Source organism: Corvus hawaiiensis, chromosome 2 (assembly GCF_020740725.1).
Source record: "Corvus hawaiiensis isolate bCorHaw1 chromosome 2, bCorHaw1.pri.cur, whole genome shotgun sequence".
NCBI classification, from domain to species: domain Eukaryota; kingdom Metazoa; phylum Chordata; class Aves; order Passeriformes; family Corvidae; genus Corvus; species Corvus hawaiiensis.
The window spans coordinates 91298093-91315386 of record NC_063214.1 but is presented as its reverse complement, the minus strand read 5'-3'; the positions used below and the strand labels follow the sequence as shown (position 1 = coordinate 91315386).

At 36.6% G+C, this 17294-nt stretch overlaps 1 protein-coding gene across 2 annotated transcripts in view; it reads right to left on the bottom strand.

Annotated features, from left to right (window-relative positions):
- The window catches only part of TMEM131 (transmembrane protein 131), a 93951-nt gene that overhangs the window by 48304 nt on the left and 28353 nt on the right, over positions 1-17294 (bottom strand). For both annotated transcript variants that reach the window (XM_048325157.1, XM_048325168.1), the window contains exons 3-4: positions 14195-14235; positions 7593-7661 (exon numbers count right to left, since the gene is read on the bottom strand). In XM_048325157.1, the coding sequence (XP_048181114.1) occupies positions 7593-7661; positions 14195-14235 (110 nt within the window). The remainder of the gene's footprint in view (positions 1-7592; positions 7662-14194; positions 14236-17294) is intronic.

Genomic DNA, 17294 nt, shown 5'->3' with positions numbered 1-17294 from the left:
GGAAATTATCCTCCTAGTATGTAACAAAGCACTCCAACCACTCTTCATAGGAGGAGTTCAATAGCAAAAACTAGAATCAAACTGAACAGTTCCTTCCAACCACAACAGCAGGAAGAGAGAGATGAGTAGATTTTAATCACTGTATTACATGTGAGCAAATGACATGACTAGTGTATTATCTGTGGTCTCTAAAGAGAAACAGTTATGTACTGAAAACTGAAGATCAGAAGTTCACTTCAGTGACACCTATGATGCATCATGTGTGAAACATCACAAAGCCAAGAAAAGGATCTTGAATGAACAGGCAATAGTGAAGCACAAGTCAGCTCATGCCAGAAAGGTAGTTTGCAAATAAAATCTTTAGGACCTTCATGCTTTTGCAGTTCTGAAAAGAAGGGACAATCCATCTGTTCGATAGGCTCAAGTCTATAAAAACAAACAGGTAGGGAAACAGCCATGACCATGACCAACAACACAGCTCACTAATTTCATATTGCAGACTAAATTACTACAGTATAATTATAGGTAATAAAGGGAGAAGGCACTAAAAAGGAATTCTGATAGGACTTTGTTTTACTTTACTCCTTTGCTGATCATTCTGATTTTGAAACAATGAGTCTGATATTACATTTGGCTGAGATACAGCGTTCCTTATATTCCTTAAGTGTGATGTTAGCCAAATATACAGAAATAGGACCTCACAAACCTCACCCATTTTTTCTGCCATCAGACATGGTAAAATCCAGGTAGGGCAGAGTGCACCAGACACCTCTAATGAACCTGCATCCCAAGCAATAATCTCATGAGGGATGCTCTCCAAGCTGCAGATTATCAAACCACAATGAACTGCACATGTACGGCTGTAGCTGATGCCAATTTTAGAGTGGAATTTCCCAGAGCAGTCAACAGCTAGCACTTTTCTTTGTGAGAAGATGGTATAGACACAGACCTTCAGGCAAACACGAACTATCAAAGCATGTAAGATTTTGCTCCTGATCCTTTGTCCCTGCATAATGCTGGGTCCACCTACACTGATAAAAAAACCGATACCATAACCTAGATGAGAAGATGCTAATTAACAAGGGTGAGGTGCCTGGTCAAATGGGTAAAGAAATCTCTGTTCATGTTCTTTACTGCTACAACTCAACTCTTTCCAAAGTCTGAGTTAGTACCTGCAGTGTATTGTAAGCATGTCCTTGTAATGGAATTCATTGCTGTTCCAGGGATCAAAGGGTAGATTCTTTTAACAACGGAAATCAGCTCCTGCAAATTTTGGGGAGATGAGTCCTTGCGTTATTGGCCCAAAATTGATTTGCAAAAATAAGTAAGCTACTCATTGTGAAGCAAACATAAATTGAGAAAATGCCCTTTTAAAAGCACAATTAATTTTTTTTCTTACTGCATATTGTTTAAACACCTCTGTAAAATGCTCACTTGATTTATGAAAACTGATACAAATCTTCTACTGAAAAGCAAAATATATAAATTCAGCAGATACATTCTTCATCTTCCATCTCTTAATTCTTTCTAATGAGACTGGAGAGAGAAATGAAGTCAACCAAAAGCTTCCCAGTTACATTTTGAAATGCTGGGAATATAGGTAAATATACTCAATATTCAGTTCTGGTAAATTCCTCATGAATTTTGAGAATGCGACATATGTTTTCCCCCATGTATTTCTTTCATTTAGCATCTCTGGCAACTGCAGAAACAATTGCAAAACCAGTTGTCACGCAACATATCAGAAGTGTCACAAGGGTTAAATCAGTATCCTGTCATACAGTATCCTATCAGACAGGGGTGAGTAACAGATGCCTAGAAGGCAGAGTGTAATGCTGAAAGCATACAAAGTCAGGTGCCGAGGACACTCTCCTAGGCTTGGGAATTTCCTGAACCAATGAAGACAGTTTTCCAGCCAGAAGATCAGACTGAGCAAGCTCCAACAGTAAGAACTTGGGTGTTGACTTGTAATGTATCCAACTACTTTTAATTAAAAAAAACAAAACGAGCTGGTCTTACAAGGTTACCTCTAGAAACTGAAAGGGAATGCCTTTTGTGCCCGTACTGAAGAAAATGCTAGTTTCCTTACACAAAGGAAGCCTGCACGATGTACAAAACTGGAGAATTAGCAAGCAGAGCATTCTTCCTGCTTCACACAAAAATGGTTGAGTGACACAGGCAAGTGGCTTCTTCATCTGAAGTTAAGAGTAGCTGAAGCACATACATTTACATTCTCAAATGCGTCTCCAACTCAGAAAAGCAAAAGAAAACAGAAGGGTTTTGGTTTTGCATATGTACTAACCTATAAATCAGTTGTTTTTTAGCTTCCAGATCTCACAGGCTTTTAACAAACATAGAAAGTTCTTTGACACTAGACTTGACAAAAAGTTGGTGCCAGTGTAACATGATAAATGGACCAAGTGCCCCATTTTATGTTAGGAATCTAACTTAAGATTCCATACAACAAAACCATGCCTTTTCCAAACAGTTGTCAAAACCACATATACAAGTAGTAGAGTTTATCCAACCATGTCACCGAGTGTGACTGGAATGAATCTAAGACTGTAACGAACTTTTGGCCGCATTGTGCAGTCTAGCATGATATGTGAAAAAACCCGAGGCAGATCTGGACAAAATGTCAATCTACTGTCAACAATTTCTCACGTTCAGCAAACTCCAAGTGAAATGAAGTTTGCTTTTGCAACATTTCTTTAAAATTCCAACAATCTCCAACTCTCACACATTACAAGTGTATCAAATGTACTGTGTAAATAGTTGGATGTATGTTATAGGCAACTTACAGGTCCTTTCAGCAGCTGTAAATGTATGTAAAATGTAGGAAAAATAGCAATCTGAGTAAATTCTCTAGTTGCTAAAATTCTTCACCATTTTTTTGTATAAGACATTAGAGTTCTTGAAGAAAACAGACCATTTTGCTAAACTTACCTCATGTTACTTGAAGTAACTCCCATGGTTTTAAGGACATTTATATCTATTGTATATCTAGTAGATGCAAGTATTTAATCTATAGCTCAGGAAAACTTCCAACAGCTATATTGTTAACAATATCATTTCTCCATTTTCTTACTATGCTAGTCCTCCCCTAAGTTTTACAGCAGTCAAGCTTTACAAGGGAGTAAATCAGTTTACACTGCAGTATGGCACATTCATGATACACTTTGGCTTTCTAAATGCCCCCTTTTTATTCGCCTTCTTGTTCGTAGTTCATGTAGTTAGAAGTATAACTACAGGCAGTGCAGTCTAGATTCAAAGAGAGGTATATCAAGACAGGTTTAGCCTGGCTGTATTCTCCAGATTTTTACCCATTCTGACATTATCCTGTCCTTAAAGTAAAGCATGTCCCTTACGTTACTTAGACTAACATAAGGTCTCCACACCTGCAAGAAGGTCTCAATATGCAAACATTGCCAAGCAATTGCTTTCAAGCCAGCTCAAGCTTTCATAGAATATTCTGCCAAATACTAGAGCTCACAAACAAGAAAACATTACAAAAATCCCCTAAACAAAACACTTCAAAGGAAATGCAAAATGAAATTGTTTATCAACACAAAACTGAAAGAAAGAACTTAAGAACATTGTCCTACCCATGAGAAAATTTTGTCTGAGAATGGGACCTTGCTCAAATTGAGTGAAGCAAAAACCTCCATTCACCACAGAAAAATATGTTGATCAAGGATTAAAATATTACTGTAACCAAGACCATAATTTCACACCTGACCAATCATTTCTATAAAACAGGGGTAGGATGTCAACTTCATCTAAAATAATTCCATATTTTAAAAAATTTTTGATAAGCGGTTCTAGCTTATATTGTGGCAGTATCCTAAAATACTTAATACCCAAGTGCTCCATTATCAAAAGTTACCTCTATCAAAAAGTTTAGTTGTGAAGAGCTTAAACTTTACTTTTGATACAGTCAGAGTTGAATTAACAAAGATGAAGGCAATGTATCGAGATCTGTGAAGATCCACATTCTCCCACAAAGCAGGTGTAAGAACTGAATATAAACTGCCCTGCAAAAGTATTCTTCAGCCTTCACCCCAGGTGACCATCTGTAAGACCTCTAATATGCAGACCTGTCTTAAACACAAAGTCATACAGATAATGACTGTTCTGTCAAAATAGCCTCAGATTGAGCAACCAAATCCCAAAGCTATGGAGGGTAACAATGATTATTGTTTGTAGGTTAGAACACCTCAGTTATTCCCATTTAACAACAGGGGAGAGTAATAGTTTAAAAGAGAGAATACAGAATTATTACAGAATGCTGGTAAACAAAAAAAGTCAACTAATTGTGGAGCTGGCTTTAGGCGGGAGGTTTTTTTCTTGTGTTCTTTAAAGCCCTGAATCTCCAATACCCAACATGTTGCAGAATTTGTTCCAGAAAAAGACTGGTATTGGTTCAGAGACACAAGAAAGAGGTTTACACATTAAATAACCAAATGAGTATTCCACACTTAGTCCAAGCAGCCCCCTGGCACAGTGATACGGGAGAACCTGCCTCAGCTCTATCCCATTCCCAGAGGCTTAATGTATACAGAGAACATTTGGGATCTCTTCAAGTGAGCTAAAGATTTGCATATCCTTTTGCATATCCTGACATACGGCATACATTTCTTTTGATAAATGTGAGATTACCTGGACTACCTTCAAAGTGACAGAATATGGCAGTGTTTGCTTTATACTAAAACAGCATTAAAAAAACCTCCAACTGTTATAAACCAGAAGTAGAAGGCCACTGTAATCTCATCTCCAGGTGGAACACAGGAAGTGTGTCCACAGCACATATTTATCAACTTAATACTGGTTTTGATTTTCTGAGATCCTTAGATAAAGCAACTTTTATTAAATATTATTCCAGCTTAAGTTGGCATGTTTTTGAAACATTAAACCCACACACTCTTAGCAGACCAAAAATGTCACGGGAAGAATGGCTTGATGTACAACTGAAAATAAATATTAAAACTTTCTTTAGCCTAGGTATGACACATGTTGATAGCTCAGCATAAACATGAACTTGCAACAAGTTTGCTTTATTAAATACTATATGCTACCTATTAACAAAACACCCTTTGGGTATAGTACTTATTCAGAAACTAAACATGCATTTTATGCCTTTTCTAAAATCCATTAATAACAAAGACAGAAAAGCCAGAATTTGAATGCGAAAACCCTGTCTGCTTTAAAAGGCAAAAAACTCAAAAGCTTAAATCTGCATTATTTGACTTCCAAAGGTGCTTGGCACTTGCAGCTTGTTCCCACCACAAGGCTGAGTTACTCAGCATTTCTCAGAGTTGGTTCACAGATGTCAAACTAAACTTTGGGACTCCATATCTAAACCTTTTCTAAAACTGCTTTTGGCAACTTATTTAAGTTTTAATAAATCAGAAGAGGATTTCTGCCTGAGACTACAACCTTAGTGACAACAGATAAATTAATGATATACTGCCACAAAAAAACCCCACCCAAACCAAAGAAGGAACACACAGTGAATCAAGATCTAACACACAGGTCCCTTATTTTAATTGACCAAAGGCAGCAATCCCCCAGTGCAGTTTTGCAGGTATTGTACAGAGCCATTCCCAAGTACGAGATTGTGCTACTTTTAACAGTGTACTAGATCTATACTATTTTTTCAGTGATTTCAGTTTTGACAATAACAGCTTAGATAAAAAGCTGAAATACAATGAAGAATGACTCAAAATATTTATGATACTGTCTTGGATCTACTTGTAGCAAGGGGAAAAAAAATCATCTTTGGAAATCCACAAAACAAAGAAGCATGTATAGCATTCCTCAGAGCATAAGCATGCAAACTTTAGATAACCTTTAAAAGATATCTTAGAGAACATCAAATTTATTCATAGTAGAAAAAGGTACATAAAATACATTCTCAATATCCAAGTCTGGAATTACTATGAACTGAAAACTTTTACAATTTTTAAAAGAAAATAGCTTAAATTCAAACCAATAGGTAAGTTTACAGTAACTCTAACTAAAAGCACACTGCTCTACAAGTTTGAATTTGTACTGCACTCACTGAAATAATTTATTAACTATAACCTAATTTTCTTACAGCAGAGATGCAGTAGAGTAGGGTTTACCACTATGTATTTTGCTATTCAGTTTAGAAACCCAATATTCTCTTACCTAGGACCAGTTACTGACATTAGGAAGAAAAACAACAAAACCACACAATATTAAAAACTAAAGGAAATTCTGAAGCAAAAAGGAAGAGAGGGCAGAGTGACTTATTCTGTCTGTTACCAGAAGTAAAGCCACAATTTTGTTAGGCTGAGTACAAATAAGTTCTGTAAAATGAGGCATTTTCATACAGCTTTGTTATTTAGTGACATTTACATTGGGGTTTTTTGTATAGAGGTTATTTCTGGAAAGCTACTCTGCAAACAATGTACAGTTACAGCTTCTCTTCTTTCAGAAAGACACAAGTATATACCATGTCAATATACAGGAGCTTCCTTGCACAACTCTGTAGTCACCACACTGTACAACATTCTTTCCAACAGAAAAAAGTACTATATTTTTATTAATTATCTGTGGCTTCTCTGTAAATGAAACAGCCTTTCATGCAGCAGCAGTACTGGCTGAGGATGGGGGAAGCAATGCTGTGCTGAGGCACACCTGGGCTGTTTTCATTCTTCCAGGCTGAACTGGTAACAAAATGTTTGAAATGGCTTTACTGCAGTTTACGTTAGTCAAAGTATCAATCATACAAAGAGGCTCCATGAACACCAACTCCAGAACCAATTTTGACTGTTGAGCTACCTATACACAATAATCAGGTAATGGTAAGACAAGTTAACACTGATGTAATTCTCAGAGGAACTGATTACAAACAGGTACATCGATGAAATGTTTAATTTCCTTCCTCCTCCCTTTTGTTTAGTGGAAACAGCAACCAGCTGCAAGGTAGAGAGCATGGAGCTAGGTTCCTGGAGGCTATTTGTTCTCCTTGAGGCTGTATTTTCACAACTCAACATTAGTGTTCTAATAATTGGAGATCCACCATCAGTTTCTTTGCCACCAAAGCAACAGTAAAACTGATATGCTAGGGTACATGCTCCCTGACGTGGGTTACATTCAAGCAGAAAGGTAATCTCACCTCAGGACATCACGTTCCAGACTTAAAACTGCCCACTCTGCAGAGCAGCTGTACAAGTACCTAAAAAGTACAAGTACCTACATAATCAAAACCACGGCAGTTGACAGGTCGCTACATGCTGCTTAAGACTGAGTACAGCATCTCTCTGTAGGTCAATCACACAATCTATTAATGCAATCTATGTATACAACCTTCTCCATCAGCTTTAAATGCTGTTCCTATTTGTTTTCTGGGGTTTTGCTTGTTGTTTGGTTTTTGTGGTGGGTGGGGGGTTTTTTTGTTTGGCTGGTTTTTATTTTGGGGCTTTGTTTGTTTGTTTGTTTTTGGTGGGGGTTTTTTTTGTTGGTTTTTTGGGGGTTTTTTTTTGGGTTTTTTTGTTTGCTTGGTTGGTTTTTTAAAATTTGTATAACTAAGCAGATCAAAAGACTTTTCAACTTCTTCAACTTACTGTTCATGGAAGTCCAGCATTGGTGGCTCAAACCGGAGAGGTCGGCAATTTCCCCGATACAGGGATACACTGCAAGAAAAATTGAAGTGCTGTAAAAGATACTACTAAATGACACATTTTTGCTCCCTTCCCACCTCAAACAGTGCTTTCTTAGCACAATATTCATTAATACTAGCAAAGCAACTAATTCAAAAGAAGAAACAACAAAACAAACTTGTCTAGTCAGAATACCGTAATTTTATAACATGTTTATGTGGTGTCTCCAAGAAAGATTATGCAAGAGCAGATATCTTGAAAATGGACATAATTGAAGTGTAAACCTCTCGTTTATATAATGATGGCTGAGTGAAGCAACACACTAAACAGGTTGACATCATCTTTCATTGCAATATCCAAACATTGCTATGAAAGACTTTTTGGATATTGTCCAATGTGTAACAGTAATTTACATACACATCCCTGAGTTTCTCCAGTTACTTCTGTACTAGTACATAAAAAAATCTTGGATCCATTTGATGGTACTGAGGCCACGTGAGAAAACAGCCAGTACTGTTCAAAACTTGCGATATCCAGGAGACAGTGACTCTGCTCTGGAAACATTCCTTAGCTTTGCCTATACTAACCCCCCACTGGTATCTCTTTAGGAGAATTCTAGTAGATGAAGACCAAAACTTAAATAGCACTCACACAATCTAACAGTGAAGTCAACAAAGTATCTGGAAGCATTCTCTATTACTGCTTATTTTATCAGTATAGTTATACAGAGCACAATAGTTAACCCACAACAAAACTTGTAAGTAAAAAATACAAAGCAGTTTCATTGACTGAAACATTTTTTATTATTCAGAACGATGTGACTGTGACCACAGTTAAGCATCTTTGTAACTGAAACACTTTATTTTGAGCCAAGTAAAAATCCTATTCATACAAAAAACAAAACAGGGAGACAACAACATTAAAAAAATAAACAGGGAAGGCTAAAGAATAGAAGATGATCAATGGCTCCTGAATGGCAAGACCAACAGCCTCTTTTTTTTCTGCAAATGATTTTTCTTCTGATATTAAAACAGCATTCTTGTTTTAGATCATTGTTTTCTGACTTTGTATCAATCCTAGATGCCCAAAGACAGAGCTGGAGCCACTTGTCCTGGGTAAGGAAAGCTACTCCACATACCTAGTTCTCTACCCAGAACTACATAGTTCTGCCTCAACAAGAAGGAGCAGCTAGGAAATGGGACATGCACATGTGGCTTGTCTTATGAAAGCTGGGGCCTTGAACTAAGATCAATCCAATTCCATCCAGTGCAATTCCAGGAAAACTAATTATTGACAAAATTCAGATGTCTTTCCATACTCCAGAACCACTTCAACAAGGAAGCTATTTACAGGAGTAAAAGTTTAAGAATAGGTTAGGAAATCTTAATTGTATCCTTCAATCAAAATAAAATCAAAAGCTTTTTAAATAAAATTACAATGTCTCAAAGACTCACTCTAAAACTCCACAACTGAAACTTCACACTTCAAGTATAATACACAGCATGCTAATCAATTTCCAGCTCTCTATGTTTGGATGTCAAAACATCTTCAATGCTACAGAGCCTAGTCACTAAAAAAAACTTTGTCCACATAAAAGTAATAAAACACTATCAGGACAGGAGTGGGCTTAGTACATCCAGTCAGCCTTAATATATACTTAAATATGTGTGTGTACATATGCCATGTGTGTGCAGATCACAGTACAACAGAAGTGAAGATACAAGAAAATGCCAAGAGGAAAAACTGTATTCAGATCTTAAAAAAACCCCCTAAAATTCTTGCTACTCTTAAGTGCAGCTGTGACACATTACAGTTGTCAAATAAGAGAGTGCTTAGGTACACCTTCTCAGCTAAAGTCAAACCTCAAACCATAGAACAAATGCTCAACAATATGAAGTTTACAGAGACACTGGACACAGGAGAATACAACTGGAAAACTATACGAGCAGTTATGTTTCGTAAGGATAAAACGAGTGAATCGTATGTCTCCAGAGTTTAGAGTCTAATTTTAAAAACCATTTAGAGTGCATTTCTAAATTAAAAAGGTCAAAAAGCCCTTGTACCTCCATTGTCAAGGTAACGCTAAACAGAAACCACTCAAAGTGATCTTAAGAATAATTCTGTCAATTTCTTCCAAAATTAAAACCCTGAACAGTCAGACAGCACCTATTTTGTATTGGTAATTATTGGTAGAATGACATATCAACTCTTTTTATAGAAAAATGTTAAAAATATTTACAATCTTTACAAAAGTATATTAAAAAAATCTTTATTTCAAATGCATTGAAAATACTGTCAAGAGTAACTTGGCCTAACTTGAACAATCAGGACATACTCAATTCTCCACATATGTGTAAAATTTAGGCAACATCTTCTCATGCCACAGAGCTATATTATCCTGGAAAGTCAGCTGGACAACAAAAAACTTAAAATGGTTAAACTTTGGTAAAGGCAGCGACATCATAATGAATGCCAACTATGATAACAAAAGTAACAACTATAATAAGATTCAAATGGGAACAAGCAATATTGGGATTCACAAACTTTGCCTACTAAAGGGCCCAACAGGAGTCAACTTGCAGCAGACTAGGAAATGATTATAATGTCTGCTCTGCTGGGCATTTGCTCACTGAATGCTGGATACACCCATGGGTAGGGCAACTTTACAGCATAACAACATGAAGTTAATTACTATTGTATGCATGTAGAAATATGGCTCCCGGTCTTATATCACAATTTAAACATTTTTCTTTCCCTACCCCTCCAAGTTTTCTAACTTTTAAAGACAAGAAGAAGAACACAAAAAAGAAAAGTTGCATCTGGAAGAAAGGACTGCTAATACCTGCCAACAAGCATCAGCAGACTAAGAACTGGCCAGGTGGCACCTGAACCCATGATTTAAATATTCTCAATACCTTTTTCCTTCTGCAAGAATTTTGATTTTAAAAATGAGACTTGAGAGTGAACTACACTCAGTCCCTCAGCAGGATCATTATCCTCCCTGTTCCATCCATGCTATATTTGAGTGGGCATTTACCTCAACTACTGACTAAGGTTCTGCTGCTACCCAGAAGCAACCTACTACCAGATGCAATTTACTGATGTGCAACTTCATGTCTCAATAATGTTAGTCACAAATGCTGTCATAAACACGGTCAAAATAGCAATGCCTGCAAACACTGTAGCTGATATGGGTATCCATCTGTGCTGAGCCACAATATTCTTCTGTCTTAAGGACATTCTTCAGTACTTCCATAATGCTTTGCTGTTTATCAGAGTACTAGGCACCCAATTTTAGATAATCAATGCACATCTTTGCACTTGGAGATGAAGAAAATGCTTGTCACATACAGTATTTAAAGATTTCTGCAAAGTTGGGCAGCAACTGTGTCTCTGTATCCTCACCTTACCTTTCTAGCTGTTCTGGGATTTCTGGAGGAGTTATGTGGAATCTTATCTGTAACATCTTTAATTACTATGGTAGAAAATTCAAATCTAAGCATACTCCACATTTATTTTTCCCACATTAGTTTAGCTGTTGTTTAAAGGGTTTTATTTCCTCTCTTGTGCCATAAATTGTAAAGAAATAAAGACAGCAGCATTAAGCTGTGAAACAGCAAGTGATCTCATGATTTTTTTTAGCAACATGAACTCTTAGAAAGCTGCTACTTTATTTCCATTACCACAAAATCAAATTAAAGCATATCTAAAAATAACTATGTGAACCTTTAAAATGACAAATTGGCAAATACTTCACAGTGGGTACTTTTTGTGCCAGAATCCTCGAAAGAGCCACTGCAGACTTTTTACCAAAAATGTTCTGTAAGTAACCTGAGTGCATCCACAACTTTTCAATATTTAAAAATAAGGCTGAGCTGCATGTATCAGAAAAGATATTTTAATTTTAAAAACTAAAATTTTTTTAGAAATATGGGTATTAATCACAGGTTCAGTGAGAAAGTGAACTCCCACCGAACAATGGAACCACTCCAGTATCTGGCCGTACCTGTTGCTATAAAGGCTGATGAATAAAAATACGAGCAACAATTTTTTTTAACAGGGCTACCCAGATAGTAGCTGGCTCAGATATGTCAACATTAACCCTGTATCAGAAAAACACACTCATACCAGACAAAGTTCAAAGCTAACAATTCCCAAAGGGGAGTGTCTGGGGAAAGAACAGGGAGAAGCTTGAATAGATGCACTGTAACCTGACCATGGGCATGAACAAAACAAATTAAATTGCTAGTTCATTTCCCTCCTTCCAATTAGTGCTAAAAAGTAGATCAGAGAACTGAATAAACTGTCTAAATAGGGAAAAAATATCGGCAAGCTATACCAAGAAGATATTATAATCTCTAATAAGGACAAGCAAAGACAAGTCATCTAGAGAAATTAAATATTGCTTTTAGCAATGCCATTGAAAAAAATCACAGAAAAAAAGGAAAGAGTCATGCAAAACTAGTAACAGCAGTGAGAGAGAAAAACAGAAAGCAAATTTGGTATTTACTATGTAACATGGTATCAGAGAGCTTGTGATGCAGACCTTCATCACATTGTGTCTGAACTTCAAATAGGCCAGCGTTCCTAAGTGGAACGGACTATTTGTTTTCAGATATCTAAACCAGTGTTTTAATAGAACACACTCCAGAACACTTAAGTTTCCAATACAGAAAACAATCTTCTTAGCTGAGAAATTAAAACAAAAAATCCTGTAGGCAATCCAGTCAATGGCCTCAATCTCAAGAACCACCAAATTCAATTGTTTTCTGGGAAACAAAAATATTGCACCTAATGCGTGGATACCAATATAGGCACTTCCTTTCTGCCATTGAGACTTGATGATTTAAACAAGATACTATTCCATTTTAAAAATATCAATAAAGTATGGCTCTATCCAAGACACAGAAATACACTAATCATTGTTATCTTTAGTTCAATTGTCATTCCTAAAAATTCATGTTCTCATACTTGCAATCTGACTGACATACTGCAGCACATAGTGAGTTTGCATTCCTGACCACAGCTGGAGATTTCATAGGTTTTTCAAAACTTGCAAAAAGAAGGATCTTAAGCCTGCAATTAAGCAACTATACACACAGTAAAACAGGAACTCATCAAAAATGGAAAATTCTTTTACTAGATTTCCTGAAAAGGAACAGAAAACAGGTTGTGGAAAAAACATAGCTGTATTTACTGAAAATGCACTATGAGTTTGTTGAATGCTACTGTACAAGAAATAAGCTTCATTGTTACTGTTCAATGCACTCATTAAATAAACAAGAGTATCTGATGATTCTCTAGAGAAAAATCAGGGACCAGGGTAAAAAGAGGCCACTTATTTTCCTTCTCAGATATTATACATGGCAAGCTCTTCAGTAACAGATTATGTCTTCAGGACAGGAGAGGACAAGACAGAGTCATGGGTTTTATAGCCTAGAGAAAAGGAGGCTCAGAGGTGACCTCACAGCTCTCTACAATCACCTGAAAGGAGAATGCAGCCATGTAAGGGGTGAGACTCTTCTCCCAGACAACCAGAGACAGAACAAGAGTAAATGGTCTCAAGCTGTGCCAGGGGAGATTCAAGTTGGATATTTGGAAAAAAAATCATCATGTGGTTAAGCATTGGAACAGCCTCCCTAGGGAAGAGGTGACATCATGATCACAAAACAAGTAGATGTAGAACTTTATGATATAGTTTAGCGGGCATGGTGGCACTTGGCTGAAGGCTGGACTTGGTGATCCTGGAGGTCTTTTCCAATCTTAATGATTCTATGATGGGAAAAAGGAATGTGGGGAAGAATCTATCAAAAATAACATCAAACTTTTCTTCAAAAGGACACCAACAACTTTTGAAGCAGGCAAACAAACCCACTTTCTCCTCAATAAAAGAAACTACAGTAAAATGATTTTTAAAGAAATCTACAAGCAGAGCTCTGAGTTTAATTACACAGAATTGCTCTGTGATATACATTACAAAAGGAATTAAAGAATTCTTCAGTTTTTTATTCCACATGTGAAGCTTCTTCCTCATGAAGGGCCACGAAGATGATCAGAGGGACAAAGCACCTCTCCTACAAAGACAGGCTGGGAGAGTTGGGGCTGCTCAGCCTGAAGGAGAAGGCTCTGAGGTGACACTAGAGCACCTTCCAGTACCTAATATGGTTTACAAGAGAGGTGAAGAGGGACTTTTCACAAGGTCATTTAGTGATAGGACGAGGAAGAAAGGGCTTTAAACTGAAAGAGGGAAGGTTTAGATGAGATATTAGGAAGGAATTCCTTATTGATAGGATAGTGAGGGACAGGAACCTTGCCCATGGCAGAAGGATGGAACTAGCTTATCTTTAAGGTCCCTTCCAACCCAAACCATTCTATGATTTAGCTGTTCAGTATTAAAAACTACCTCACATTTTAGTTTCATTTCCTCTGTATGAGAAAAATAATTGAAAAAAAAAATCACATGGTTTGTATTTGATCTTTTTTACACTAAACCTTTATTACTCTTATGAAAAGTATCACAAACCTCACAATTAAAGTCTGTATTAAACTTTAAGAAAGATGCTTACCTTTTCTGTTGATATGAACTGAGGCCTAAAGTTGTCTCAGTCTGTAAAAGAAAAAAAAATTTAAATTTAAGACACCAACAGCATTTTACCCCCAGCAGGCAAAAAACTCCAACCTAACAACCTGGCAACTGCAACAAGTTAGTAAATCAGAGCTTGAAAGACAAAAGAAGTTCTGAACTGGAGCAGAAAATGTAAATTGTTTTTTTTCCAACTAAAGAAATTAAGTTTGGCCCTGGACAAGAACTGCGGTCAGTTCCAGTGGTAGGAATGCCCACAAACTATAAAACAAGCAGCAACTTAACAACCTAAAAACTGAGAGAAGGAAAAAGTCCAGGAAATAAAAACACTATATGAAACAAAAGAAAAACCTAGCATAGATGTAAGAAACAAACTACAAAGAAAAGCATATAGAACAAGAAACAGTTCAGCAATTATGTCATTGATGTAATTTAACACCTAGAAAACAAAGAAGGCTATAATCTCCATCTGACTAGGAAACATCATCTCCTTCTCTGCTAATGATCTTCTAGCCTCTATAATTCATACACTTCCTTCAACTCTGCTGGACATTACAGTTAATTACCTGAAAACAAGGAGGTTAGGTTGTCTAGGGATTTCCAATTAGTTTACTCTTGCCTAAGAAATACCAACTGGTTTAGAAGCCTGCATATGGAATGCCCTTCTGATACAGCTCATGTTAAAACATAGCAGACTTGGAAAACTGTCTTCCCACAGGGTTTGGTGATCAAACTGGGGATTTTAGTTGTCCTGTTAAAGACATGTCATGGCCAAGCTAAATATTTATCTCCTGAGCGTGGGAAGAAAGCTCACAGGTCTGATAAAGTCTATAGTGCACCTTGGCTCATCAGACCCAGTTCACCTCTAGCACAAGGATAGCACTTGTTTGCAATGGGAATGCAAACTTGTATCTCATTTCAGAACAAAAAATCAAGTCCCTTTGCTGGACACTTCACTGATTTCTAGTTCAGCTACAAATTACACTTTATTTCTTTGGTTTTTTCTAAGCCAAAATTATTTTTTTAAATAGTTTCTTAAAAATGATCTTTGCTTAAAATATAGATTTTATTATTAGAGGAACTTTAATTTTGCTATTTGGAGACACTTTTTGAAAATTTTATAATTACTCCTATTAAATCACTGAGTCGACAATGTTTGATTCATGTCAAGGATCAATTCTGGATTGTAAATCTAAGAGGTGTTCCAGATTCAGAATGAAGTTATTTGGTTTACTCACCCTCCAATTTGCAACAAACTAAAGAAAACTGGAAGGGTATTATTTACCATTGTAAAACAACGCTAATCTATTTGTAACTTGAAAGGCAACACAGAGCATTCATCAGATTTTTTTGGTTTAAAACCTCTGATATAGATAGCTAGACTGCCTTGCTAAAGGGTTATTACAGGAAGGGGCTCACATGAAATTACACTTCACAGTACAAAATAATCAGTGCAGTTTTTCCTCAGTGAAGAAAAGACTAAAAAACAAGCTAAGTTGTTTTATGTTATTGTAATTTCAATGTCAGCAAGCTTTCCTTTAAACTTACTTATGACATTTGTACTGTAATTAGGAGAACAGTCAATTTCTTATTCTTCATTAAAACACCATTATTTTAATGAACAGAAAAAAAAAGCTTACACATCTTTCCAAGTCTTCCCAGCAAAGGTATACTACTCATATACTCATAAGCTTTTAGTTCAGCTTCTTAACTTCCAATGTCACACTCCATTTTCTATTTCCAGTAAGATACAGGTAAATACTACTCTGAAACAATTTACAACAGGTTGTAAGAGAAAGTCAATTAAAATGAAGAAGGAAGAAATTTAAAATAGTTAAGTGATGAATGCTTAAGGTACAAAATGTTTTCTATCTAAAACTTTCTAGGAAGTACTGCCTAACAAGTTAATTAGCTCTGAAATCTAAAGAAATAAACAGAAAAAGACAGATCTCTTCCTTCCATACCTTGTATTTTCCTCAGACTGGAATGACAAAGGCAGATCTTCCAGTTTTAAACTGCCACACATTATTTTCTCAATTCAACCATGAGAAAACTTATGGGTTGAGGCAAGGACAGTGGGTATATGACTTCTGTGACAGCATGTGTCTGGGAAGGTTTAGATTGGGTATTAGGAAAAGGTTCTTCACCCAGACGGTGGTTTGGCACTGAAATAGGCATTTAAGAAGTGTTTGGACAACACTCTCAAGCACATGGTGTGAATCTTGGGGCTGTCCTGTGCGGGGCTAGTAGTTTGACTCGTTGATCCTTGTGGGTCCCTTACAGCTCAAAATATTCTGTGATTATAATTCTGTGATTTCTTTATTTTGCTTTATCTTAGTGTCTTTATCTTATCCCATGAGTTTTCTCTCTTTTACTCTTCAGATTTCCTTCCCCTATCCCATCCCCTGAGGGAAGCAGAGCAAGCAGCTGTTCGGGGCTAAGCTTCCAGCTGGGGTTAAATGACAACAACCAAACTTACTCTGTGAAATTAACAGATATATAAAGCCATATATAAAACCCTGTAATCCTTACCAATGTCCTTGAAAGCACATTAATCACTAGAATTAAATAAAATCTTTCTTTCACCAACAAAGGGTTTTTTTTCTTTCAAAACATAACTAAAGCACATAATTAAGTTACCAGCAGTTACCTGACAGTCAGATGATGGAGCTAACAGGTTCAGATCCTATGACAGGGCAACTAAAATAGCCATTACCAGCACTGTCCCATCCTTGACAACTAGCTTTGGCTCTAACAAGACAGCATGTTCTATTAAGTTGTTAGTTATATGTACTCTTAAGTATCATAATTGGCTGTCAATACCTTAATATAAGACTCAGCCTAAGACCCCACCCAGGCCAACTTTTAGACAGAGGGCAGTGGAGATCAAATTTAACTCCAGAAAAATGCAGAAACAAACGGAAATACACATAACTGACAAAAGTGCAACTACTACATTGCCATGGCTGTAGTTAACTGTTGGGAGTTGAATTATCTGACTGCACACCCAAGGTTTTCCCCGATGTTCTGAAATTACACATTTGCTATGAAAATATTAAGTCAAATATCTGTAGACCAGGTAT